The sequence below is a fragment of the Pteropus alecto genome, unplaced genomic scaffold (assembly GCF_000325575.1).
Source record: "Pteropus alecto unplaced genomic scaffold, ASM32557v1 scaffold223, whole genome shotgun sequence".
NCBI lineage: Eukaryota > Metazoa > Chordata > Mammalia > Chiroptera > Pteropodidae > Pteropus > Pteropus alecto.
The window spans coordinates 1,402,914-1,430,856 of record NW_006434441.1 but is presented as its reverse complement, the minus strand read 5'-3'; the positions used below and the strand labels follow the sequence as shown (position 1 = coordinate 1,430,856).

The window sequence follows — 27,943 nt, the reverse complement described above, 5'->3', positions numbered from 1 at the left end:
CTCCTCCTGGCAGCCCTGGTGCTGCCGCTGCTGCTGTGGGCGCGGGGGGCCCGGGGCCAGGGCGACCCTCAGCGGGGCGCCATCCTGGGCATGCGGCTGGCTAGCTGCAATAAGTCGTGTGGGATGAACCCGGATGGCATCATCTTCGTGTCCGAGGGCAGCACGGTGAACCTGAGGCTGTACGGCCACGGGCTGGGCTCCATCTCCAGCAACTTGATCTCCTTCACAGAGGTGGACAACTCCGAGGCCCTCCACAACTCCACCCACTGCCCAGAGTTGACCAAGGACCTGGTCGTCCAGCAGCTGGTCAACGTGAGCCGCGGGGACACGTCCGGGGTGCTGGTGGTGCTCACCAAGTTCCTCCGGAGGAGCGAGAACATGAAGTTGTACGCGCTGTGCACCCGGGCCGGCGCGGACGGGCCCTGGCGGAGGTGGACCGACAAGGACTCGCTGCTCTTCATGATGGAGGAGGAGGGGAGGTTCCTGCCCCTCTGGCTGCACATCCTTCTCATTTTGGTGCTGCTCGTGCTGTCGGGCATCTTCTCTGGTCTCAACCTGGGGCTGATGGCCCTGGACCCCATGGAGCTGCGTATCGTGCAGAACTGTGGCACCGAGAAGGAGAGGCGCTACGCCCGGAAAATCGAGCCCATTCGGCGCAAGGGCAACTACCTGCTCTGCTCGCTGCTCCTGGGAAACGTGCTGGTCAACACCTCCCTCACCATCCTCCTGGACAACCTCATTGGGTCCGGACTCATGGCGGTGGCCTCCTCCACCATCGGCATTGTCATCTTTGGGGAGATCGTACCCCAGGCTCTGTGCTCCCGTCACGGGCTGGCTGTGGGTGCCAACACCATAGTGCTCACCAAATTCTTTATGCTACTCACCTTCCCCCTCAGCTTCCCCATCAGCAAACTCCTGGACTTTTTTCTGGGCCAGGAGATTCGCACAGTTTACAATCGGGAGAAGCTGATGGAGATGTTAAAGGTGACGGAGCCCTATAATGACCTCGTGAAAGAGGAGCTGAATATGATACAGGGGGCCCTGGAGCTACGGACCAAAACCGTGGAGGACATCATGACCCAGCTCCACGACTGCTTCATGATCCGCAGTGACGCCATCCTGGACTTCAGCACGATGTCCGAGATTATGGAGAGCGGCTATACTCGCATCCCCGTGTTTGAGGATGAGCAGTCCAACATCGTAGATATTCTCTATGTCAAAGACTTAGCCTTTGTGGACCCCGATGACTGCACCCCCCTTAAGACCATCACCCGCTTCTACAACCATCCGGTACACTTTGTCTTCCATGACACCAAGCTGGATGCCATGCTGGAGGAGTTCAAGAAGGGTAAGGCCTGAGCCACTTTCGGGCTAAGTTTGGTCCCACCTCTCTGGCTTCTTTGCGTCTGCCAATCCTGGTGTTCCTTTTGTGGAGCTCTCTTTGCCCATCAGTTCCTGGGCTTCTGAGGTGAACAGTATTTGAGGCAGCAAAAACAGTTCTTAAGCACATGCTATCAGATCCCTTGCTTTGCTTCAGGTGAATCAAAGCTGAGTAAGACACACCTGCCCACTTGGAGGGATGGAGCAAGGCCTCAGGGAGCTAGTGAAGCAGGACAGATGAAGGCAGATGCCTTAAGGAGGCCAGCATCAGGGCACAGATTAGATTGTGGAGCTCGCAGTTCTGATTGGGGTGGGGTAGGGAGGGTTGGGGAACTGGGAAACCTTTACTGGGCTGCAGCATGTGAGGGGAGCCTTACAAGGTGAGGAAACTTGGTACTTGAGCTGTTGAGAACCCCAGGAACAGAGAACCTGAGTGGGGAAAGGAAAAGATGGGCTTGTGGGCCCAGCAGGGATGATAGGTTGTGCTCATCAGTGGTCAGTGGTCAGTAGGGGTGGCTGAGTTACATGGCCTTGTGAAGAACCTGAAGGTCAGCATGGTAAGTGTGCGAGGAGCTGGGAGCTACGGAAGGATCAGGAGCAGGGGAGTGACGTCACTGGTGCTCCTAGCCCACAGAAGCCGGTCGGGAGCTCACAGAACGGTGCCAAAGTACTGCTCTTGACTCCTCAGCAGAAGCAAGTTACGTTTTGGTTATTCTGCCTTTCCCAAGTGCCAAGCACAAGCTTCCCTCCTGTGGGCTGCTGGGCCCTTCAGCTGGCTTTGCAGCCCCTGTGTTTATTTCTCACATGGGTCCGACCTGTTCGCAGGGCGTCAGTCACTTGGAGGGTTTACTCACCACCTCAGAGCTCAGGGCACACGCCCCTCTCCTTCCAACAGACTTCCCTCCCACCTCTGCCACTCCAAGCCCTCAGAGTGGCAGTAAACAAGCCAATTATGGAGTGAAACCCTCTTAGGCCACGGGGAGTGAGGAGGCAGAAAGGGAGGCTCTTTGTGAAGGAGTGGAGGTGGGGAGAAGCTCATCTTAAACTTGGGACTTTGCTTGTTTCCCATAGGCAGGGCTGCTGCTGGTTGGGGCCTCCCAGGCCACCTAGGGCCGGAAGCAACTTTTGAGCCCTAGCTGGGAGCAAGCACCAGGCCCTCGTTGGTTATTTCTGGGACAGAATGTGCAGAGAACCTGGAACTGGCTGGATCAGCGGGATAGGGAGGAGCTGGTCTGGCCAGGTTTGGCCTGAAAAGATGCTCAGTCATGGCGGACTAGGGGCTTGGTGCCCTGCCTTTTCCAATTTGACAGATTGTGATATAAGCCCCATTGGAGACTGCAAGGGTACTGGAGGGATGGAGACAGCTGGTGGTGATGGCACTACCTCCAAGGAGCTTTGGGGTGTTGACACTAGAACCTTTTCCTAGGTACCCGAGCCTGGGACAGAGGAGCAGCAATGCTCTGTGTCCCACTCCCATCCTGCAGGCTCTGGGCCCTGAGGCCTTCTATGTTCTTGATCAGGAACCTGGTTAGAACTTTCCAGGGCGGCTTCCTCCTGACCACCCCTGTGGTCTTTGAGACTGTTGTTGCCAGGGATTCACCCAATAAGCATGTTTGCATCCCCTCAGCATGCTCTGGACTCAACTGGAGTGGATGGGCTTGGCTGAGCTCTCACAGGCAGGGAGCTTCCTGGATCTTGGCAGGGCCATCTCTGGACTCTTGGGGAAGAAAGCCCCTTCACAAAGCTGGGAAAACAGCATCTCTGAGGCCAGAGTTCACTGAGTGGCACTCCAGATGCCAACTCCCCTCCTCAGCAGAGCCACGGAGGGGGCGCTGATAATTCTCTGGAAATGCAGGCACAGTCTGCCTCATGCAGCCCTGGAGATGTGAGTGTGACAGGATGGTCACCCCTCATGAACACACCCTGGGCCTCACAGTGTCATCTCCTAGTTTCCAGTCTTAAGTCACTTCTGTGCTCCCTCCTTCATGGCCTCTCCCAGATCTTTCCCCGTGGCTTCTACCCTGTCAGTATGAGACCATCTAGAACATGGCAAACACTAGTATATACCCGCAACTTCAGAGATTTTCTTTACAAATCTGGTGTTTGAAAGTCTTTTTCACTAAGAAAAACAAATGAGCAAGGCTGAAACAGCCAGCATTGTCAGCACCGTCAAAATCAGAGCTAGGGCGCCTGTGCTTCAGTGGACCCTTCAGCGCCTCCCAGTTGGGCAAGGACCCGAGCCCAGCCTGTGTCTTGTAAGGTCTCTTTGTCTCCTCTTCACTCTCTAGTACTATAAGCTCCTTGAGGGTAGGAGTCCTGCTCTATTCATGTTTCCGCCACTCAGCACCTGGCGAAGAAGAACAGTAAATGCTGTTACACAGTGAATGAATGAATGGATGAATGAATGAACAACAAATGAAGGGATGACTGCCTGGCAAACCCTACTGGCATTCTTGCTGTTCTTTGAACACACCATGACACTCCCAGTCTGAAGCCTTTGCCCGGGCTGTTCCCTCAGGTTGGAATGTTCTCCAGATGCTTCACTCTGTCCCCTCCCTCATGTCTGCTTTACCTTCACCTTCTCGGTGAGGCCTTCCTGTCACCCTGTCCAAGACTGTACCCCTCATCCCACCCTGCCCTCCTGCTCTCCCCTGCCCTGTGTGGGCTTTCTTTTCCTCATAGCATATAATCGCTTTCTAACAGCCGTGTAGTTTATGAATTCACTGTGTTATTTATTGTCATTTCCTCCCACTATGATATAAGTTCCAAAGGGCAAGGCACTCTTTTGCTTACTGATGTGTCTCTAGCCCCTGGAATGAATGGTTCTCGGCACAGAGCAGGCCTTAGTAAAAAGTAACTGAATGAATGCATGGCCTGTCAGGTGTGAGAGCGAGTTATCCCCATGTCAGTAGTGTTAGGATTTCGATGGATAAAGAAAAATCGTGCTTGACTTTTTTCAGCTGCACCAAGAAAGATAAGAGGAGCGCCTGCAGGGACGTGTATTAATGGTTCGGGTCAGGGATTGAGAAGCAGAATTGAGGGTCTTGAGTGTGATACATGGTTCTCTGTCCCCTTGCCTCAGTTTCTCTATAAGCAGCTTTTGACCATCAGGAGTTTACGTGGCTTCACGCATTTGCGAGAGTCATGAGTATGCTCCTGCATACTTAGAGACAGGTGTGTCCCCAGACTGAGGCCAGGGGCTCCCAGCTTCAGGCTGCTTCTGCCTCCCAGCCAAGGTGGTTATTGTTGGGTATTTATCGAAACCCATACTGTGTGCCAGATGTGCTGCTAGGTGCTGCAGGGCCTCAGGAACAGACCATCTAGGTGATGAGAGCTGTGAGGACATTGAGGCTCCTGTGATTGAACTTTGGCCCTTACACTTAGCCTTGCCTGGAACTGTTTGCTGTATGGGTGTTGTGGTTGAGTGTGTTTACAGCGGGAAGCTGGAGAACAACAGTTCTTGGGCGAGTCCTGGCCCAGATGCATTTTCTTGCACCAGAGATGCTCCCTTAGGCCCTGGTTGCCAAGTGTGAAGGGGCTCTCAGGGGGAGGTCCAGGGGGTCGGGAGCTCATTCCCCACAGTGAAGCCCACCTTCTAGCTTTCCACTGTGCCCCCGCCTTGGTGACATTCCTGCCCCTCCCAGGCACATAGCTCCTCTTTAGTCACCCTATCTTTCCCCACCCACTTTATAACCCTCTAGCCCCCTGTAAAGAGCTGAGTTTAAACTTCATCCAGCACTGTCACTGACCCATGAGGTCACCTTAGAGAAGAAGAAAAAAAGCTAGGAATATTTTCATTAAAAATTCTCCCCATATTTTCATCTATGCCACGTCACGTTCCCCCGCCTACTTACTTTTATTCCTGAAACAACTCTGAAATCAAGAAAGAACACTGCATAATTTTGCATTCACCTTCCGTTCTGCCAGCTGCCTTCCTTCAGTGTCTTACTTACCCCACTGGCTTGTTCCCTGTTCGTTCAGCAAACATCTAATTTTGAAGCCTGTGTGTCAGACCCGGTGCTCGCTGCTGGGAACCAGAGAAAACTCACAGACCCATTCACAGAGCTCTCAGGGAGACAGCATGTAGATGGCTTAGCTGAGCACAGCCTGGGCAGGAACATGGGGCCGAGGGAGGCCAGGCCTGAGAGGCTTCGTTCCTGAAGTCAGGACAATGGGACTCTGGTCCTTATGGAGACATCAGGGTCAGCAAGCGGTCGTGAATAGTTGAGGTTTCTGCTTTGGGGTTCAGGTTGACGGTGTTGTCATGTAGACTTAATTGGGGAGAGAAGGGGGCAGAGTCAGTTTGGTAAGGGTACTGGTCAGTAACAGTGGTGTGAGGCCTTACTGGATGGACTCCTCTGTGCAGACTTGAACTCATAGGTCTAGGTGTGGCCTGAGAGGCTGCATGTCTGACAACTCAGGTGATGGTCACCCTGCTGGTCCTGGGCCCCACCGCGCAGCCCATCCCAGCAAGTGTGCAGGTGAAAGTGCCACATGGGGCTTGGGAGTGATGCCAGGCCCAGGCCCTGAGGTTTGGGAGCAGCCAAGGGCAGGCAGGAGCCTGGCCAAACTGGCTTCTGGAAGAGACAGAAAAGCGCCAGGTGGCATGGTTTGGGGGGCCCCCCTGCAGAGGCTGAGTGAGGAGAGGGCTGAGCACAGACCATGGGATGGACAGTAGAGTTGCAAGGTGCTGGAAGAGGGAGGCCTCGGATGGGGACGAAGGCAGCTGTGTACCTGGTCTAGACAGCCTCACCTGGAAACCGTCTGAACTGAGCCGGTGATTTGATCTGGGGATGCTGCCTGGAGGTAAGTGTATCTGAGTGACAGGAGCCGCCTGCTAGGGCAGAGGTGCCAGCAGGGCAGGTGACAATGTGCTGGCCAAGCTCTCCCTCATTTTCTCTTTAGCACGGTGTTTGCAGGCCCAGAGCTGGCACCTCTTCCCCTCACCAGCATTGCGCAGCCTGTGGGCAGCTTCCACTGAGGGGCCAGGACTGGGAGCTTCTTTCCTGGTCTTCTAATTACAGCTCTGTTCTAAAGCTGTCATTTGTGTCCCAGAAGGTACTGCCTTAACGTCCAGGCCCTAAGAGCTTAGATTATACTGAGATCATATGGGTATTTACTTTTAAAGTCGTATATTTTTTATTAGAAAGTCTAGCTTCAGAGTTTTTTCTGGACATGTCTGGTTAGGACGGGAGGTATCGATTGAACAGATGTTCAACCTTGGAAGTAGACATGTGCATAAATGCAAAACCATAAAACTGTCCTGCAGGAGAAACGGATGAGAGGCAGGGGCTTGTCTTGCCAGCAGAAGTATGGGAAGATGCCCCAGAGAACATGACATTGCATCTGGATCTTCAGGTGTGAATAGGTGTAGCCTTTCCCACTTCTGTGCCTCGTGTTCTGCGAGAACTCGGACTAGCCCACAGATGAGCAATGGGATGCTCAGGCCATGGTGCCAACCTAGGGTAAAACTGCTTCTGTGTGTTGTCAGTGCTTCTAGCCCTTTCAGGAGGGACTTTATATTCAGGCTACCCATGCCTTCTCTCTACACCCTTTTCTCCACATCAGTGCTGTCACTTAGATGAGCTAGGTGAATGGAACAGCATGGATATCTTGAGGGAAAGGCATGGCACCTGGCATTGCATGTACCCTCTGGGCTCGGCCTCCTGGAGGGTGGGCAGGGGCAGTGACGTGTTTGTCACACACTCTCCTGAAGGCCACACATCTGGGGACAGTGTGTGTAGAAGCAGAAGGTGGACTGGGCCCTTCTGTCACTTGTCCTGACTGATTGTAGCAGAGCCACCTGGTTCCTTAGCCCTGGTTCCTCAAGGGCCGGGCACCTCTCACATCCTCTACTGACTCTCTCAAAGCATCCTTTCGTCTTAGGGATTTTTGAACTTCTCAGCAGAAGTTGCCAGGAGGATGTGAGGGTTATGGAGTTTTCCTGAGGGGCCACATGGCCCACAAATATGAGGTTGAGGGGCAGAATTTAGAGTTGTTGTTGCCATTTGATCCATCCCTAGTCCTATCCTCTGAGCTGCTCAGCCTGCCATGGACACAGTGTCCCTGGGACAGGGTGCTGGCCCGACCTGTTCCTCCTTTACCCGTCTCATCACTCTTGTGTGTGCTGACACACGCTGCTGTGAAAGGCTTAGGGGCTATGTAAGGGACTACTGGTCATTTCATAGATGGGAGTCTGGACTTCTTAGTCTGTTCCTGTCCTGTTCATTATGTGAGTTTCTGTTCACCAGGGGTTATCATAAAAGAGGTACAGGAAAACACACAAAAGTCTACAAAACAATCCATGAGCCTGTGATCTAGAAAGATCTACTTATAATATTTTGATTTATTGTAATAACTTTTTTAGAAATTTAAGGGTTTTTTGTTTGTTTAAAAAATCTTGTAACAGCAAGATCAAAACCATTTTCGTTGTTACAGCCAGGATCTCTTTTCCATGGGCTGGCCATGTGTACTTTCACTTTGAAATCATGGTCTTCCTATTATTTTGTGCCCTGCTTTTTTGGAACAGTTTAGATTAGATCCTCAGGTTTCTTCTCTGATAAGCAGTGAGCTCCCTGTCTTATCTCCAGGATTAGCGTCTGGGAGGATTTCCACAGGCTGAGGCCCGAGGCCCGAGGCCCAGTGTGTGGTGACAGGAGAGCCTGAGGGCTGGGACTTGCAGCCTGGGTTAAACCTGGTGTGGCTGCCTTCCCGGAGGGCACAGTTGAGTCTGGCCTCTGCAGGGCCTTCTTACCAGAACCTGGGCAGGGCTCTCTCAACAGACTGGTTTCCCGGCTCTCTGGAATGCTGTATGTGGCCAGCAGGCAGCAAGAAGCCTGGGACAGGAGCCCCGCCCAGGCAGGCTCACTTCCACACACTATGTGTGCATGTGCGAACATACACACACACAAAGACAGGTTCACTCCCACACACTCAGTATGTGTGCAGCAGCACATGCACAAAGACAGGTTCATTCTCACACACCGTCACTACTCCACACAAAGCCCCACATACAGAGACAGGCTCACACACACTCGCACACACAGAGACGGGCTCATGCACATACACAACCCCCAGGCATGCTTAAACACTCCCACACACAGGCAGGCAGGCACACATACATACTCCCCCCACAGAGACAGTCTCACACACACACACAGAGACAGGCTCACGCATGAACACGCTGCCCCCCCCAGGCATGCTTAAACACACCCGCACACACATACAGGTAGGCAGACTCACACACATTCACCCGCTCTAGGCAGCCACACCCCACGCACGCACGCACGCACACGTGCACGGGCACCTGGAATCCTGCTTTAAATTTATATCTCATCGAACTTTCCTAAGAGTAGTTTAAAAAGTGAGCAAATGCTTAGGTGATGGAGTTTATTTCATGAAAAGCTCGAAATAGTGACTGACTCTAGTCTGAGAAAAACTCTGGTTGCTGGTGGTTTGGTCACCTCATCAATGACAGTGCCCAGGTCAGAGGGTAGTGCTGACTAAATGAAGTGAGGCACCATGCCCTCATGCTGCTGTTTTAAAAATTGCTGTAAATGTCTGCTGTTTTAAAAATTGCTGTTATTACTGTCCAAAAGGTGCCCCAGTTGGCACTGGCTCCAGCCTTGGCCACAGCGGTTGTCACACTGGCTCAGGTGGCAGGCTGCCCCACTGTCTGGGCATCACGCCTTTCTTGGAGTTATGGATACACTGAGATCAGAAGAGCCCCACTGTGGTGTACAGTTACATGCCAGTGCAGAGCCGTCGTCTCCCGGGCCTCGGGTGTATATTAAGGGTAACAGAAGTCAGAGCTTAAGAAGAAAACATATGGAGAAGAAACTTAAAACTGAGCACTTATCCTCATTTCCTTACTTCCTTGTTTCTTGCAGATTGAAAAATGGTGAGCTTGCCATTCTGACTGCCAGCATGTGTGTTTTAAGGGCAGGAGCGGCTGCTGGGGAGGCGGGCAGGGAGGGGCCACCGTGACCTGCTGCATCCTTGCTTTGGTCAGGAGTCACTAGTCACCTGCTCCCTCCTGGGTGTCCCAGTGACGGAGGGAAGAGGCTGTGCTCGAAAAGCAGCAGAGACAAGTGGGGATCCAAGAAAAGAGAGATGCCCTAGAAGGCTCAGTCTCCCCAAATGCCGTAGCCCCAGGGCTCAGGGAGAAGAGAGGGAAGAGCATAGGAGGAAGAATGCGCTCATTGGGAGTCACCCTTCCCTGAGTACTGAGCTCGTTCTCTGTGGCATGGCCGGAGGTGGGGAATTGGGGGTCAGAGCATCTGAGAACCTCCTCAGTCACATGACAGCCGAGTGGCAACCCCCAACTGTGCCCCACCATCTTAACTGCTGTTCTGTGTCACTTGTCAGTGAGACTGTAGATATTAAGAAATTGACCAGAAGATTGGGATTGTCCAATAATCCAGGTTGGAAAATTTACTGGCAGTTCTAGGTTTTTTTTAAATTGAACTACAACTGACATATAACATGATAGAGTTTCAAGTGGACAATGCAATGATTTTGTATTTGTGTAGCAAACTGGGTACCACAGTGAGTCTGGTTAACATCCATCACCGTACATAGTTACCAGGTTTCTTTTCTTGCGATGAGAATGTTTAAGATCCATTCTCCTAGTGACTTTCAGTTCTGCAGCACAGTATTGCACAGTATTACTCACTGGTCACCATGCTGCCTGTTACATCCGGGACTTATCTTATACCTGGTAGTTTGTCCCTGCTGGCTTCCTTCACCCATCCTGGCCACCTCCTGCCTCTGGTAGCCACACCTAGGTCTGTTTTAAAGTGAGCCTCTCGCTGAAGCAAAGTGCTTAGATCGTGAGTGTACAACCTAATGGTTTTCACAAAGAAAACTACCACTGAGCCCAGGAAATAGGCCCTCACTGACCCGGAAGTCCTCCATCCCTCCCAGCCACTGCCCCTGCCCCTGCAGCATGCTGGGCTTCTCTTTTCTGCCGTGCTCACTCGTATGAGTGACTTGCACAGCGTATGCTTCTTTGCATATGGCTATTCCCGCTAAGCATGGAGGTCACACACATGCTTGGTCTGCACTGTGTGCACTGGAGTCGGCCTGCTGCTGCTGTGTGGTTGTCAGTGATGGAAGGGTGCCATGCGGGTCCTGCGGACGGACATTCAGCCAGTTCCCAGTTCTCAGTGTGGGGCTGCTACAGACTGTGCCACTAAGAACACCCTTGGGCATGGCTCTTGGTGCCTGCCTGCATGGGCATTTCCCTTGGGAGTGTCTCCAGGAGCAGAATTGCTAGGGCCCAGTGCAGGCAAGGATGAGACCATGCCCCAGAGTGCCCTATCGGCTCCCATGCTTGTCCCCTGCTCTGGTTGTCGGCTGTTCATTGGTTTATTTTAAGCAGGCAGGCAGGTGTGTTACTGTCTTGTGTGATGCTATAGGCCCTCTCATCACTGGAGCGACCAGCGATGAACATGCTCTCCCGTGCTTGTTTGGTTAGTCCCGGTGACACTTGGTTTCAGATTCTGACAAGTCTTCATAGCTGGTGATGTCAAATATTCTGTTCTTTGTTCTTCAAGAATGTCTTGACTATCCTTAACCTTTTTCCTGGGAATTAGATGGAATTGCACTGAATCTCGAGATAGGCTTGAAGGTTTGACATCTTTGTTATGACGAATCTTCTGGTTTCTAAGCACCGTCACTGCCTCCCCTATGCATTTATGTCCTTTTAATTACTTTCAAGAACGTTTTATCATTTTCTGTATAGAAATCTTACATTTTTTTTCTTAATTTATTCCTAGGTATTTGGTGATTTTAAGTGGTGTCCTTAAAATTTTATTTTCCAAATGTTTGTTGTAGATTGTTCCAGTTGGGGTGGGCTGCAGTTCAATTCTGCCACTAACCACCTGGGGTTAGCCGTAGGCCCCACTGGTCTGGGGCTCAGCCCTTCATCTGCTGCTGCCTCCTTTCAGATGCCAGCTACAGGTGGAGTCCCCCTTCTTGGGCACTTCTGACCAACTGGCTATCAATTCTGGGAGTCCCATAAGCCCCACTTTGGGTCAATAATTCAGTGAATGAGTCACAATGACTCAGGAAAGTGCTATACTTGTGATGAGTTTTATTTTATAGGCCGAATGCCTGATGAGGGCTGGCACAGTCTCGGAGGGAGAGTTTCCATGCCCTATGCCCCTTAAGGTGTGTCACCTCCTGGCACATCAGTGTGTTCCCCAAACGAGAAATTCCATTGATCTTGGGGGTCCAGAGTTTTTATCAGGATTTCAGTACCTAGGTATGATTGATTATTAGATTATTGATTGAGCTCCATCTCCAGCCCTGGGAGGTAGGCAGTAGAAAGATTCTAGTGGGGTTTACTGGTGGCCACCAGCTCTGGGTCTGGGGGTGGGCCCCCCCTGGAGTCGTGTGATTAGCATAACAAAGATACTGCAGTTACTCAGGAAATTCCAAGGGTTTTTGAATCTGCCAGGAACTGGGGTCAAAGATTAAAGACATTCTTTATTATACCACACAAGAATAAAGAAATAACCGTTCATTTTTGTATAGCAACCTTGAATCCACTGGCCTCGCTGAATTCAGTCATTACGTCTAATCGTTCATTTTAGATTTTCTTCCCATGTAATTATGTTGTGAATAATGGCAGTTTTATTTAATTTTATTGCTAAACTTTATACATTTATATCTTGTTTTTGCCTTATTTTACTGGCTAGGACATCTAGGATTTTGTCAGCCTGTATGGTGACAGTGTGCATCATTGTGTCATGCTAGGTCTCGGGGGAAAGCTTTCACAATTTATCATCATGCATGATTTTGCTGTGTTTTTTTTATTTTTTTGTAAATTGTCTTTATCAGATCAAGCAAGTTTCTTTCTCTTCCGAGTTTGCTATGAGTTTTTATAATGAATAGATGTTGAATTTTTCCAGATGCTTTTTAAATGTCTGTTGAGATAATCATCATTTATCTCCTGTAGTATTCTGAATTCCACTGATTTTTTAAATATTAACCCATAAACAATTATCATATGACTAGAATAGACCTTAGTCATGGTATATTATCCTTTTTACACACCACTGGATTTGATTTGCCAATATCTTTATTTAGGATTTTGGCATCAGTGTTCACAAGAGCCAGGTCTACATAAACGTTTTTCCTGTTAAAACACCAAGGGAGATATTTCAAGATGTCACTGTTTTTTTGTGTGTGTGCGAGGCAGAAAAAAATAATTGTTTAATCATTAAGTCTTTTTTCCTCTTCTAACTGATGTCCCAAGTTAGATAAACCAGTTTGAACTCATCAAGTAATACCCTCCCATCACTGCTTCACCTCCCCGCCCCTCTCCCTACCCTAGTAATGGCCTCGAGCATCAGGTTCGTGTTGCTGGAGTTTTGCTCCCTCTTCAGGTTTTCATTATCAAGGCCTAGAATGATTTTCATAGTAAATTTGGGAACATTTGGTGTATGATTGCCAGTTACCAACTGGGGTTTCACCAAGGAAAAAAGCTTTTTCTTTTCTTTGCGAAGGAGATACCTCAGTAGAAAGTTAGTTGCAGACTTAGCACAGCTTGATGTTAGCCAGCAGAGCACTTAGCAGAATTTCCAGTTGCATCGTCACGCCTAACCCGTGGCGTGGCATGTGGGCTCTTTACCCACAGTCCAGCTTTGAGAGTGATTCGCGCACAGACTATTAGCTGGTTGCACACACAGGTCCAAGGAGTGGATGCTGCACAGGCAGTAAGTAAGGGAGGGAGCTGCTAGTCAAGCAGAGGTATGAGAAGGAAGGGGGGCCCTCCTGGCAGGGGGCCAGATGGCCAGGAGCCGGGGTGATGGGGGAAGGGCAGAGAGCTCCTGAGAAGATAGGACTGAGTGGGAAGGGAGAATCAGAATACACCAAGGGTCCAAATTCAAAAGGAGGGAACCCCAGGGCACTCCTGATCAGTGCCCCTGCCCTCCTATGCTCACTGTCAGTCTTTCAAGTGTTTTTTATCCACTTTGTTTTTTTTCTGCCTACGACAGCTCTGTGTGTCCCTCTCTGGACCGGCCTAGATGTGTCTCCAGGAGAGGACACATGTACACATGTGTACAGTGAAATATGCAGCCATTCAATTAAAAAAACTTTTATAATGTGGGAAAATATGAATAATAAAATAATGTATTTTAATATTCTATGTATATTAATATTAAAGACCAGAGAAAATGCTTTGTTAACAGTAGTTATCTTTGGAAAGCAGGGTTATAAGTGATCTTAATTTACTTTTTTCCACTTTTGTTACCAGTATCAGTTAAAAATCATATAAAAATTAGCTGTAAATCAAATCTTAAGAAAATTGGGGAAATAAGAACACTGTTGACAATCTTAAGGAATTCCTGTATATATTTAGGTGTGGTAATAGAGTCACAGTTTTGCTTTTTTTAAAAGTCTTTATTTTTTAGAAATACTTACTAACGTGCTTGTAAAATTTATAGATGTTCACAGATAAAAGCTGGTATTTGCTTCACAATAAGCTGGTGGAGTGGGAGGGAAGAAAGAGGAAGCCAGCTCCACAGAGGAGTTAATTGTTTAAGTTAGGTGAAGGGCGAAGGTGTAATTATTTCCTCCCTTTTGTATGTGCTAGATATTTTCCATAATAAAAGGTTAAATTAGAGACTACTGGCTAAGAGAAAAATCAAAGGCTTGAAGACCTGGTCCTGGGTGAGAGCCCAGCCTTAGGGGCTCCTGACATGGTTCTGTCAACAGCTTCCCCCTCAGGGCTCTCTGGTTAAAAGGAGGCTGTTTGCAGAAGTCCCCTGACCCCAGCATGATCACCCCTCCCTGTGTCCTCCTGGGCAGGCCCCTCTGATCCTCCGTTTCCTCCAGGAAGAGCAGGGGTCAGTCATAGGAGATGCATGCGGGCCACCCCCAGAGTTTGTTCACCCCTACTCTGCAGCTGGGACAGGGGGGCCGAGGGGGACACCCTAGTGTCTGTTGTGGGAAAGGACAACCAAGGCCTGCCCACCTTTACAGAGCTATTCTAAGGGGAGCGCTCCTAACTGGTGGTCACGTATACTATTAGAAAATACTTTTACATTATTACCTCCGTTTGTTCCAAAGTTGCCTGCATGCACTGTTTCGTAATGTATATATTATAAAACAAACACAGAAAATTGTTAGAGATAAAGATGAAATAACCATGATATTTAATGTCTTTAAAAAGTTAACATTCATATTATCTTTAGTGCATACTTTATATACTTTCTCAAGGCACAAAATGCCTTTCTGGTGGGGGTCATCAGTACTGGCAGTGGCTGTAAGTGTGTTTCAGATAATTTTCTTATCAATTTTGAATTACTTTGGCCAACCCCTTGGCTTGGCCCTAACTCCGTGGCTACTGCTTCCCTCTTGCTGGTTGACAGGCTAGCAGGGACAGAGAGGGTCACCTCAGGCTGCTGTGGGCCCTTGTGCTTGCTTTATTCCTGGGACTTCATACAGGGGGCCTGGTCAGGGAGCGCTGTCAGCCTGTATAAACAGAAGCTAAAGTTGCTTATTTATGTTGGACGAGTCCCTGTTTCAGAGACCCTATTCTGAAAGGTCCCTGACAGACGGCCGGGGCTCACTTCTGTGTTGTTTGTGTGTCTTGCTCAGGATGGCAGGCAAGTCTACTGGGAAGGCTCTAGAAACCCTCTTACCTGCAGATCCCTGTCTGCTCTGGCAGATGGGCCACCATTCTGCTCTTCCATTTATTTCTCTTCTGTGCAGCTGTCCCCATAACTTATTCCTTTCTCTCTTGTTTGTTTTCTGTTTTCTGTTCTATGTCTTGCCTCCCGTTTTTCTTTATTTCCTTTAAAAACATAACCAGCTATAATGCTGTTTTTTCATTGGTGCTATGTATTGAATAGCTAGCTGACTTACCGAGCCCCTGCTGTATATTTAGCCTCGTGCTAGGGGTTGAGTAATGAGTCAGGAACCACCTAACTGAACTCATGCTGGTGAGACTTTGAACTGGGCCCTCTGCTATATACAGAGGGCGATTTGGAGGCGTGTAAAAAATTCGCCAGTCAAAAACTCTTTGACCTAGTAACTCCACATCTATAAATGTGTCGTCATCTCACATGGGACAATAGAGAAGAACTGGAAACAGCTGTGTCCAGCAACAGGAGGGAGAGGGTTAAGCCATCCTGGCATCCACAGGGGAGACCAACTGAACTTGGAAAATAAAGTTAAAGTAATATATTTATTATAAAACTGAGAAAAGTGGAAAATGATTAAGAAATGAAAGTGACCCTTATCTCACCATTCAAAATATTAATATTTTTGGTGCGTGTTCTTCTAGTACGTCAGCAATGAACTAAATTGCTTTTTCCCACTTTCAAAATGAGATTTCAGTTTTTGCCTCTTCTGATTATAGAAGGAAAACATACAAAAAGTAAAACATTGATTTTAAAATGCATTGAGCCAAAGCATAAGGAGCCAGTGTCAATGGCTTTTATTGTCCTGCTCCTTACCTTCCTGCTTTACAGAGGTGAACACTATCTCATTAGGTAAATCTCGGGAGCCTCAGCCCTTTTGTTCAGTGGCTGCAATACTGTGTCATTACCCACCTTGCACATCGGCCTGGGAGTTTCCTTTGGATTAAGGTCTCCTCTACAAGTGGGAGCCTGCTTGGGCCTGGGTCTTGCCACCTCCTCTGTGACACACACTACCTAACCCTGGAGAAATTTCCTTGTTGCTCCAGTGGGGCTCTGTTTTAGTCTCTGGTCTGACAGTGTGTATTAGTCTATGTTAAAATGAACCGGCCTCCTAGGTGTTACTGTAAGTTGCTCATTGCCTAAGCACCCGCCTCCGCCCCCGCCCTTCCCCGCTGCAGAAGGCACTCTCCCACCTCGGGGCTGAGGGGTTCAGGTGGGCCTCCTGCTGCTGGGTGAGGTCAGCACTATTAATAGGCACTTAATCCTGCTGTGGCCAGTGGCTGGGGTGGGGGATTTCCTGGAAAAGAGGGCTCTGTTGGAGGGCTTGAGAGCACAAGGCCAGTCCTGGGTGTCAGGAGGTGGGACTTGCCAGGAGGCCCGCGAGAAGGATGCTGAGGACACCATCCTGGTGGTGGAACCGTGTCTGATCTGGGGCCCCTGGATCTAAGCAGTGAGAAAGGCAGCCATGACTGGTGAGCAGGCCCCTTGCAGGGCCCTTGTGGCTTTGTAACCTAGCACCTAGTGAGGTGTCCTTCTGGTCTTTGAGAGATGATGATAAAGCTTTTCATGAGGGAAGAGGACATAGCAAAGGTGGGGGACTGGGCTTCCTGGGGCCCCTGGAGACTGCCTGTATGTGTCCAGCAGAGTCTGGAGCGTCTACTGTGCTCCAGGTGTGCGGCAGGCAGAGGGGGTGGCACAGAGAGGAGGAAAGTCACAGTGCAGCCTTGACTAAGCTGCACCCTGCTCCGTAGGGACATGGATGCCAGTGGGCCAGTGTCACATGCAGGCCTCACAGCTATGCAGATGCTGGGAAAGGAAGAACTGGGCCATGGGCTGGCCCACCCAGGGCTGAAGGTAAAAGGTGACAAGTGAAGGACTCTGTCTTCTCACTCCTCGCTCCTGTTCCAGGTGGGAGAGGGCAGTGGAAGAGGCCCAGGCTTTCTGTCTGGTCTGTCCAGCCCTCTGGGGTCTCTAGAGACTGGACAAAGGGAGACGAAGGGCAGGATAGGCAAGTTAGCAGCCAGGTGTGGCCCAGAGGAGACCAAATGACAGCAGTGTCAGGGTGTCTCTCTCTTACAGCCAGGTTGCCCCTTTCTGGCCTTGCTTGGATTTAAAGGAAACCCCAAGTCCCAGAAGAAGCAGTATGGGAGTCCTTTAAAAGTTACTTTAACATGTGTATCTTTATAAAATTTAACACATGCGTTTATCTTTATAAAATTTACACTATCGATTATGGAATTTTAGGAATTTCTCTTCAGAAAAATAAAAAAAAGAAATGAAAACCACCCTGAATCCCCTATACTGTTAGGATAAATCTAGGAGATTGTTACTTTTATTGGCCCAAAATAGTCAAATATCAATAATTTGCTATCTATCAGCCAAATTTGAACAGTTTGCTATATTTCCACAGTCTTTTTGTTTAAATAAGGAAAGTGTGGGACTCTCAGCTTTTGGGGTAGATGTATTATTTAAATTTTCATGTTTCATTTCTTACCCCAACCACCCCCAAATTCAATTATCCAGTTGGATCGAGACTAATAATAAAATGAGGTAACTCATTCAAACAGAATTCTATATTAGATTTAAATTTCTTTCAGTGAGAATCATGAGCATATAAGCCCTAAGTCGATCCTATTTTAAATGGTAGATCAGCTAACAGTGCTTTCTGACTCATACAGACTTCTGAATCACCAAAACTCAATCATTCTTAGTCTCCGTCCCTTCTCCCTCCTCCCATGAGCGGAGTCATTCGCCCCACAAGCACAAAGCAAACACTCTGTGCCTCTTGATGTTCTGAGTTGGGGACACAGGCTGAAGCCCCTGCTGTCATAGACTCACAGTCTACTGGGAGCAGGGGGCCCGGCAATGATAAAGGCAGGGATAAACATGACAGCCTTTATTTTAGGTGATAGAGTAACAACTGGTTTAGGGTGCTGGAGGAGGGTTTGTCGGCAGGGAGGCCCTGGGGGTGGGCCTCACCCAGAGGGTGACACACAGACCTAGAGAGGGGAGCTATGCAAATGTGTTGGAAGGAGGTGCAGGGAGCAGAGTCAGGTATCAGGTGTCTGTGGAACAGCAAGGAGGAGAAGGCTAGCCTGAGCACAGGAGAGAGAAGTAGGAGATGGGCGAGGGGCCACACGAGAGGCTTTGGGCCAGGCACAGACAAATGTGGCTTGTGCTTGGAGTGAGGTGTGAGGTGACCTGACTTCTCTGTGAGAGGCCCCGCCCTTGCTGCAGTGTTGAGAGTGGACTAGGGGTCCAGGACGAAGCAGAGAGATGGTGAGGAAGGGGTGTGTGTGGCCCGGAATGGGACAGTAGCCGTGGAGGCCACCAGGAGAGGTTGCATTGCAGGCACCCCTTGCAGGCAGAGCTGATGGGTCTGCTGAAGGGGTTGGATGTAGAAGGGTAGAAAATAGAGGAGGCAGAATTCACTGCCCCATGGCCGATGAGCTGGATTGAGGGAGATGGGATAGGCTGGGGCAAGGGCAGGAGCTTGGTTTTGGCGATAAGTTCAAGGTATTAGACATCTACACAGAGCTGGCTGTTGTCAGCTGCAGGTGGATGTTTGAGTCTGGAGGGCACAGGAGAGGGCTGGGCTGCAAATACTTATTTAAGACATATAGTTTGTACTTAAAGTCACAAAGCAAGGGACCTAGGCACAAAGACTGAGCCCTGGGACCCTCCCACATTACGAGGACAGAACAGCCCCTGAGATCAGAGGACTCCAAGAGACCGGTATCCCAGGAGGAGGGAGTGGCCCCTGGTCAGAGAGTGCAGACTGAACATTAGGCCCCTACCATTAGAGGACTTTGTGACCTTGGGCAAGGGAACATTCTGCTAAGAGCAAATTAGTAAAGGCAAATACAGCCCAGATTCCAGTGGCTGGGCCAGCAGAAGGTGAAGGGGAAGCTGTGGAGAGACCAAGAAAGACGTGACCCTCACAGCTCTGCTGGGGCTTCCTCCCTTAGGCTGCTCCAGACCCTGGAGTGTGGGCCAAGCCCTCTGGGCTGGCTCCCTGTTGTCACATGCTGGGGTCAGGGGCACGAGACCAGAGTAAGAACCCAGGGGGGCCTGGGAAACCCTACCACCCCACAGAGCTTTTGTGGAGGGCGTCTCCTCCTTCCTCTTGCTTTAGGACTAAGGGGTGGCCCTTCTATAATTATAGTGCCTGCCTGGCCTAATTATTTGCCAGGCTAATTTGTTAATGGCTTTGGGACCAAGAGCCTTTGCCTGGGGCAGTATCATGGCCCCAGGGCACCTGCAGGGAGTTTGTGAATGGCTCTTGGGACACCAGGGTAGGAATGGGCAGGGGCCCTCGGGAACCCCTGGTCCAGCTGTCTCTGGCTCCTCTTTTTACGGGTTGTCAGTGTGGGTCTTTCCCTCCCCTGGATCTGGCACCAGCAGGACCTTGCCGTTTCATTCTGCTTAAATAAATGGTCCTTAATGCCTTGACACTAAAATATACTTCTGGTTTTCCTTCTCATAAAAGCAATATGTTTGCAGTAGAAACTTCAGGAAATACAGAAAAGAAAAAAAACCACCCCTGACCCTACCCGAGTGACTCATGACCCCAAGTGTGTTAGCATTTCGGAGGAGGAATGTCATGACTAGTCCCTTTGCTCTTGTCTGACTCACTGTGTTGTCCCCCAGGGAAGTCCCACTTGGCCATCGTGCAGAAAGTAAACAACGAGGGTGAAGGGGACCCCTTTTACGAGGTCCTGGGGCTGGTCACCCTGGAGGATGTCATCGAGGAGATCATTAAGTCGGAGATCCTGGACGAGTCAGACATGTATAGTGAGTTCCTGTCCTGCCCCTTACTCTGACATCCACTGTCTTGCGTGGGAAGGCCACAGTGCGGGGACATAGGGGCAGGGCTGCCTGAGACTTGGGGATTCATGCAGGCTGGGCTAGCGGGGAGAGGAGGCCACCTTGGTTCCTGCCTTTGGCCTTTGGACCACCCTGGCCCAGGCTCCGCTGTTCCTGCATGGAAAGAGGGACTGCAAGGCTGGCAGCTGGTGGGAAGGTTCCATCTACTCCTGAGTCCATGGAGGGGACAGCGTGCTCAGCTCCAGATTCCTCCTCTTGCAGCTGACAACCGGAGCCGGAAACGGGTGTCTGAGAAGAACAAACGCGACTTCTCTGCCTTTAAGGATGCTGACAACGAACTCAAGGTGAAAATTTCACCTCAGCTGCTTCTGGCTGCTCACCGTTTCCTGGCCACAGGTAAGAGTGAGAGGAGGGACACGATCATGGAGGGAGAAGGACTTGGCCCTGACTGCTCCCAGAGGGGACCGGGCTGCACCTGGAAGGCACAAGGCGGCTCCTCCATCCTTGGGCGCGCGCTGTGATCTGCGTTCCCTACTGCATACTTTCAGGATGCATCCCACTTAGTTTTAGAAATAACCCTTGGTGGTCTATGGCTATGCCAACCTGAACATGCCCGATCTCGTCTGATCTCAGAAGCTAAGCAGGTTCGGGCCTGGTTAGTACTTGGATGGGAGACCACCTAGGAAGACCACGTGCTGTAAGTGTAAAAAAATAAAATAAAATAACCCTCGAGAGGACCTGAACTGGGCCCATCAAGGCTCGTGGAGAAGGACGCAGGCCCACCCACATGCAGCCCCCCGCCCTGGCCCTGCTCATTCCCTCCGAGAACATGGTGCTGGCTCCGTTCTTATCTCTCCCGCCTCCCCTCTGCCTACATGTGCTGGACTTGATTGTAGGACTGGACCTCTAGATCAGCATCATCTCCCTTCTCACCCCTGCGTCACAGCTGCCTTGGGACCTGGGCAGTGAATTAGAAAGACTCCTACCTCCTCGTCCTTCTGCCCTAGTCTTCCTTCCCAGCCCTTGCTTGCTACTGGTGTGGAGATTCCTTCTCCTTTCTGTTTCCAGGATGTAGATGATGTTGATAATAATAACATTTATTGCGCACTTTCCATAGGCCATGCATGGCTCTGAGTACTTTACATGTATTGCCCCATTTGACCTCGACATGACCCTGTGAGGTTGGAATCCCCATTTCACAGATGAAGAAATGGACACAGGTCATGTGACTTGCCCAAGGTCGTGCCCCCTTAGTGCGGGTGTCACTGTTCAAGCCCAGCATTGGGCCCACTCTAGTCTGACCAGTCCAGAGCCCAGCGCCCCCTCCCCGGGGGTGCGGACTGAATGGGCGGGCCTGGCAATGAGGGAGCATCCCCTGTCCCCGCAGAGGTCCCCCAGTTCAGCCCTTCTCTGGTGTCGGAGAAGATCCTGCTGCGGCTGCTCAAGTACCCGGATGTCATCCAGGAGCTCAGGTTCGATGAGCACAACAAGCACTGTGCCCGCCACTTCCTGTACTCCCGCAACAAGCCAGCCGACTACTTCGTCCTCATCCTGCAGGTGCGCCACCTGCACCTGCCCTGAGCCCCTGTCCCCGTGCCCCCACCCAGAGCCCTTAGGCCCGTCGCTCCTCATGTCTCCTTCCCACCTTGTCCTTTTTCCCTTTTTACTCTGTGACCCTGACCTGTGTTCTTCCAGGGGAAGGTGGAGGTAGAGGCCGGGAAAGAGAACATGAAGTTCGAGACTGGTGCCTTCTCCTACTATGGCACCATGGCCCTGTCCTTGTCCCCTTCTGGTGAGTTGCTGGCTGTACCTGTGCTGCCCTTCAGTAGGCCTGGAGGGAAGAGTATGCCAGAGAGGGCCCGCGCTGCCAGGCCTTGAGGCAGTGGCCTGGAGAGTAGTCACTTGCCCCTTTGGATAGGACTTGGAGGTCGGAGGGAAGGGAAAGGGGTTCTAAGCAGAGGCTTGTGGGGAGCCAACAGTGCGTCCTGAGACAGTGAGACCAGTCTGCCAGAGCAGAGGAGACTGGGGCTAAGGATGAGTCGGGGGGCCCCAGAAAGTCAGTGGCATTTGGTTGCTGTTCGTAGCTTTCAAGCAGGGAAGCAGAATGTAGAGTGGGCCAATGGCCTGGTGGGCCATGGTGCTCTCAATTGGCTGTCACATTGGGTGGGGAGTTGAGAGGTGATGGGTAGAAAGAAGGTACAGGGCCTGGCCCCTGCACACTGGGAAAGGGGACCCAGGGTGGAGTGAGGGACCCAAAATGCCCATGGTTGGGGCCACACCAGGGCACGTGGCACACAGATTTGGCTTCTCAGGCTTAGCTACCACCTCTTGGTTAAGGGTTGGTTCTAATGGAATAAAGCAACTTGTGGGCAAAGAGAGTACTGGGCACTCTCGAGAGAGGTGACTGTGCTGCCCCAGTCCTGGTGCCCTCTGCTTCTCCAGTCCCAGTGGCTCAGGCGCCTCTTGTCAGAGTGGCCTGTCGCTGGAGTGGGTGCCTTGCTGGCGAGGTCCATGTCTTGGCCAACACAGCTCCTCACTGGTCCTGGGAACCCTCCGAACCTTGAGGGGGCCCAGGTGGCTACACACTGAGGAGTGGGTATCCTCTTGGTGCTGGGGGACAGGCCACGCGGTAAGGTGGGTGCTGCTGCTCCTGGGAGCCTTGGCCGTGCCCACTGTGTCCTTTGATAAAGAGGACCCTTTCGGGGGCCAGGGCACCCAAACCTATCGACACAGCTCTGCCCTTCCGCTGGCATGCGTAGGATCCTGGAGGGAGGAAAGGGGACAGGATCTGGGTTTGGAGCAGGTGGTGGCCCCAAGAGGACTTCTCCACCCCTCCTGAAAGCACCTTGTCATCCAGCTTGTTCAGAAAGGCACACATTGTAGGACATTTTCTCAGTGCACCGTTCTCTCAGCGATGCCTCAGAGGCTGGTGTCACTATCCTGGGCTCTGCCCCTTGGCCCGGAGGCCCTCAGTCTCCATTTAGAGTGGCCAGAGGGAAGGGAAATGACTAATGGGGGGCTGTAGAGTCACTATGGGAGCTGTAGGCCCCCTCTACCAGCATCTGCCATCTCTGAGCAGGGCTCAGGGGTCTGCCCTGAGCACCCTCCCCATCACAGCCATCCCCTTTTTCACTGTGCTCCCTCGCTGCCCAAGGGAGCTGGACAGCAGGTATGCCTCTCCATCCTATCTATCCTTCTGGCTCCATGTCCTGCATCCTGACCAGGAGCCCATCCATCGCTGACCGTTTCCTCTTTTGCTCCAGTGCCTTCAACCCAGGCCGGGGGTCTGCCTGGTAAGCGGACCTCCCTGCTCTCCTGGCTCTCAGGTAACGTGGCATGGCTGGGAGAGTTTGCACTGCCACCTGTTGCCTGAGCCCACACATCACAGCTGCATTATTAACCTGTCCCAACAGGCACTGGGGCTCCCTACCTGTTCACACTTGTAAGCCAGCCTAGCCTGCAGCGCAATTACTGATGGCTTTGCCTTGGTCCTAGAAGGGCTTCCCTAAAGGTTCTTGAGAAGACACGCGTGTGTGTGTGTGTGTGTGTGTGTGTGCGCGCGCGCGTGCGTGCACACACACCACACATGCATGTGTACACAAACAACACACAGGCACATGCACATGCACACACACTTGCAGATAATAGGCTGGGATGGAGGGTTGCTCCTAGCCTGGCCAAGCTGTTCATCCCCCTGATCAAGACCTCACTCACAGACCTCACTGTGGTGACTTCCTTTCTCATCAGTTTTCTCTACAAACCTTTCCACCTTTCCTCACATGCTTTGCTTCTCACCCTGTGGCTGCTGGTATCTGCGGGCGGGGGGGCAGTGGCCGGGCCATGTGATAGCCCACAGTCGCTAGCTCGGTCATTCTAGGGGCTGCCTTTCCCTCCTTAAGTCTTAGTTTCTTCATATGAGATGGGAACCGTGCACATGTCCACCTCTTAGACTCGTCGGGAATAGGGGGGGACTTGATAAATGTTTAGTTAGAGCTCAGTTATTATCTGTTTTTTCTTTATTGTAACTGTAATGTAAAATTCCAGTCAAAGTATTTAGGAAAAGGCCAAATGCCATATGCTGTTTCTGGCCTTGGGAATGTCACACTCCTGAGTCCTGTCCCAGGACTGGTGGCAACTATGCTGGCCACACTCATTCAGTTCGAGAAACCCCAGCCCTGTGTTCCGAGGCAGCAGAAGGTGGCGGGGGTGCTGGCCTGGCGAGCTGAGAGGAGGTTGAGAGCAGACAAGTGTGAGGTCCCATCTCAGTGTGTGACGTAGAAGAGTGTCTGAGACCCCACATCCTGAAAACCCAGCGCCTCAGCCCTCTGTTTCCCATCTTATATTCCTACAGCTGGGTTTTTCCTTCTTAACTGTACCAAATCACACTTTGCTGTTGATCCTCTTCTAAAAAAAAGTTAAAAAGTGACTTAGAAGCCACTGGTCCCTTTCAAACACCCAGCTTTGGGCTGTGATGGGAAGTGGCAAGCCAGTGTGGCCTTGGAATTGGGATGTCTGATGAGCACAGAGGGACCGTTTGCCCTCATTAGCTACTGCCTCGCCTCCTTCTCCCTCTCCCACACTTGCTCTGCGTTCACAGAAGGCCAGGAGTCACGCATATGTGGTTTGGATCGTGGCACTTTTACCAGAGATGCTTTTCTCTAAGTTTTCTAGTTAGTTAGTTTGACCAAGCAGATGTGCCTTCATTATCCCCCTTATTCATGGGGGTCTATATCCTAAGTCACGCCACGATGTAAAGCTCTTGGTGAAAAACTCTTTCTGTGTGTAAGATTATATCCTTAGAATATTTCTTCAAATATAAAATTACAAAGTCAAAAACTCCTAGTTTTTGTTACATATATTATTTGTTTTTATCATTAAGTGCTATAGCTTATTTAGAAAATTGGGAAGTAGAAAAAAGTCTTAAGAAAATTAGGAAGCCTCATCATTTCATTATTCAGAGATAATACTTAATATTTTGGTGTGTTTCTTTTGGGGGCCTCTATTTTTAATAGGCCATGTCACTAATTTGTGTTGGTTTTAAATTTTATTTTTCTGGTATGTTAACAAGCATTAATTAAAAGCAGTCCATCATCCAGATAATTAATGTGAAATATTAAGTGATATCTCTAGTGTTTTTTTCCAGAACTCCATCAGAGGTGTTACTCAGGGTAGAATGCATGACCCTCTGATGTTTGTACACTGTCAGACCGTAGAAATCCAGGCTGTGTTTTCCTAGTTTTCTGAATGAAGCCCAAAGATGTCCTGTTACTGATTCATCTGACCTGGTTATAGCTCTGTTGGTCACTCGGTCACCAGATGTTTGCTCTCTTCACTGAGCTAACTTAGTCATTAGTTAGAAAGTTAGCAGTTAACTAAGAAATCAGCTTAGTCCACTTCCTGTTTGTTTAAACAAGGCAGCTGTACCTTCATAATTAACTCCTCTGTGGGTATCATCGTTTTATAAGTGTCCTCAAAAATCAGAACTAGTGATGCACAGTGATGAGTGTGGTTCCTTTTTCAAAACGAGGAGCGTGCTGCTTTCCTTCCCCATTTGAGGTTATGTCATTCCCTTCCTGGTTAGTCCACAGAATGGAGGCCTGCGCTGCCACTGGTGATGGGAAGAGGTGCTGCCACCCTGTCGAGGCTTTGCTTCCTGGGAAGGGGACTAGGACCAACTGGAGTGGGAAGCGTGCAGTTCCAGGGCCTCTAGGTTCCTGGGAGGGGGACCCTGCTGCTCCGTCCCCCTGCCAGGCTATCGGGGGCTCAGCAGATACAGGTGGATGGGGTAGACCGTGCAGAATGGGTTCTATGCAGACATACGTTTGATCTCTTACGAGCCTTTCAGATGTAGGCAGAGTGTTGTGTTGAGAGCTGTGTGTGAATGCAAACTGTAATTTACACAGTTTGTGTTCAGTGATGAGCTGTTCCATCTGCTGCGGGAGAAACCGCTGTGCTGCCCGACTGACCAGTTGTTGGGGAAATGAGGGCTTTTGTAGCTGTAAACATCCTGTGTCTTCCAGTTCTGTTTGTGTTTCGATAGGTGTTTTCATACTTATCGCATAGCCCTGCTAAAGAAACTAACTCGTTTGCTCTGATGTGGTCGAACCTGCTTGTTCCTGGGAAGGGCTCCTGTTGCCTGTCAGGGCTACAGCCCTGGGCATCCACGGGACACGGCTGGACAGGAGGCTGTAAGGGCAGCAGGGTGGCTCGGGGCCTGATAGCACTCTCCCCTGCAGACCGCTCACCATCACACCCCAGCCCCCTGAGCCGCTCGGCCTCCCTCAGTTACCCGGAGCGCACCGACCTCACCAGCACCGCGCCCTTGGCCAGTAGCAGCAACCAGCTGGGCGGCTCGGCACTGGGCCAGTACGTGTCTGACTTCAGTGTCCGGGCACTCACAGACCTGCAGTACATTAAGGTAAGTGCACCAGCCGCCGGCATGTCCCCAGCCCTGACCCTTGCTCTCCACCTGCTCCAGCCCTCTGTGACCTGCACGCCTCTTGCAGATCACCCGGCAGCAGTACCAGAATGGGCTGCTGGCCTCGCGGATGGAGAACTGCCCTCAGTTCGCCCTGGATGGGTGCACCGTCTGCACGGAGAGCCGGGCGGAAAAGCCAGAGCTGCCGGTGGTGGACGAGACCACAGCTCTCCTGAATGAGCACAATGCCATGCTGCACAGAGCTTCCCCCGAGAGCGCCATCTGACAGGAGGGCCCGGGGCCCCCCGCCAGCTCCGCGGGGGCTGCCCCAGTGGGCCCACCCAAAGACAGGGAGCCCATCAGGCCAGATGGGGTGCAGGTAGCCTGTCTGAGTGGCCAGGTGGCCCCCAGCCTGCGGGGGTGCCAGTCTCCACTGGGGACCTGTGAGCAGCTCGCTTGATGGCGGCTGCCCCCAGAGAGGGCCGTGCTCTACTGGAGACTCTGAATGAGGCTGATTGCTCCTCTTTTTAAATATCATTTGGGGAAGGGAAGACAGGGTTAAGGAATTTATTTTTAAAAATTATTTTTTCCACGAAAACTTTAAAAGGGGTAGGGTTTCTCACCCCAGAAGCAATAGCCATAATCTGCGCCCAGCCACGACCTGGCTGTGTCCCGACTCAGGGAGTCCACTTGTCCTCACCGTCCTCCAGAGACAGGTTCCAGAGGACTGCTGGAGGCAGGTTTTCTCTTGGGAGGAAGACTGCCCTTCCCAGGAAGCACAGAACCAAATAGCACTGAGAACAAGTGCCCAACATGCACGCAGGCTCGTCTGATGTCGCCGAGGCCAAGGGACTCTGGGGACTGGGATCAGGGACTTGACACTCCTGGCTACAGAGCAGTACGTCTGCTCCAGTCACTCATTGGATCCAGGAATTTCCGAGAACTCTGCTGGTGGGCTCTTCTGGTGAGTCGGGGCCATTGAGGACTCTCACCCGTTTCCATTGGGTCGCCTCTTACCTGCCCCTTTGGACAGTTCCACCTTGTAATGGAGTTGACTAAAGTATCACGCAGGGTGTCCCACCTTTCAGACTGCTTGCCCTGTTCCCCAGGCTGCCCTCACTTTACCAAAGGTCCACCTGGGTGGGGACAGCATTTCCATTAGAGATGACTTGTCTGTGGTACTCTTTCAGTGCCAGGAGGGAACCTGGTCATGGGCGTTGTTAGCAGGTAATACTGCCCTTTCCCACCCCACAGCCAAAGTCTATTCTCAATCCCCAAGCCACAAACTCTGCTTTCTAGACTCCCTACTTCTAATCTAAAACCCCAAGGCCTCTTGGGGATTGAGGACTGAGGACATGCAGGAGCTAACCTAAGCAGGTTCTTCATGCCCTTTCCTCTGTGGCTGAGGCTTACCTGCCCTGTCTGCACACTTCGAGAACGCAGGAAAGGCTTCTACCCTAGAGGCACATAACTGGCAGCCCTGTTTCCCCCATGGCATAACCCTAGAGCAAGGTGTCATCCTGGCCTGTGCTGAAGCTGGCGGTGCTGGATGGGCTGAATCAGGCCCTGCTGCATGCTCCAGGCCCCCCACCTCTGGGAGGCTGTGGGACCAAGGTCATTGGGGGCCTTTGTTGGGCAGAACAGTTGCTAGGGTCCGGGATCA

General features: G+C 51.1%; 1 protein-coding gene and 1 pseudogene across 1 annotated transcript; both read left to right on the top strand.

The window, feature by feature from the left end:
• Positions 1–6: 6 nt before the first annotated feature.
• On the top strand, positions 7–27,943 carry CNNM4 (cyclin and CBS domain divalent metal cation transport mediator 4). The gene is made up of 8 exons (XM_025045063.1): positions 7–1,348; positions 19,686–19,829; positions 20,124–20,258; positions 21,250–21,419; positions 21,558–21,654; positions 23,126–23,188; positions 26,099–26,280; positions 26,369–27,943. Exons 1-8 carry the CDS (start codon positions 91–93, stop codon positions 26,564–26,566), a joined length of 2,247 nt encoding a protein of 748 aa, XP_024900831.1. The 5' UTR covers positions 7–90; the 3' UTR covers positions 26,567–27,943.
• LOC112477859 lies at positions 20,448–20,566 on the top strand (annotated as a pseudogene).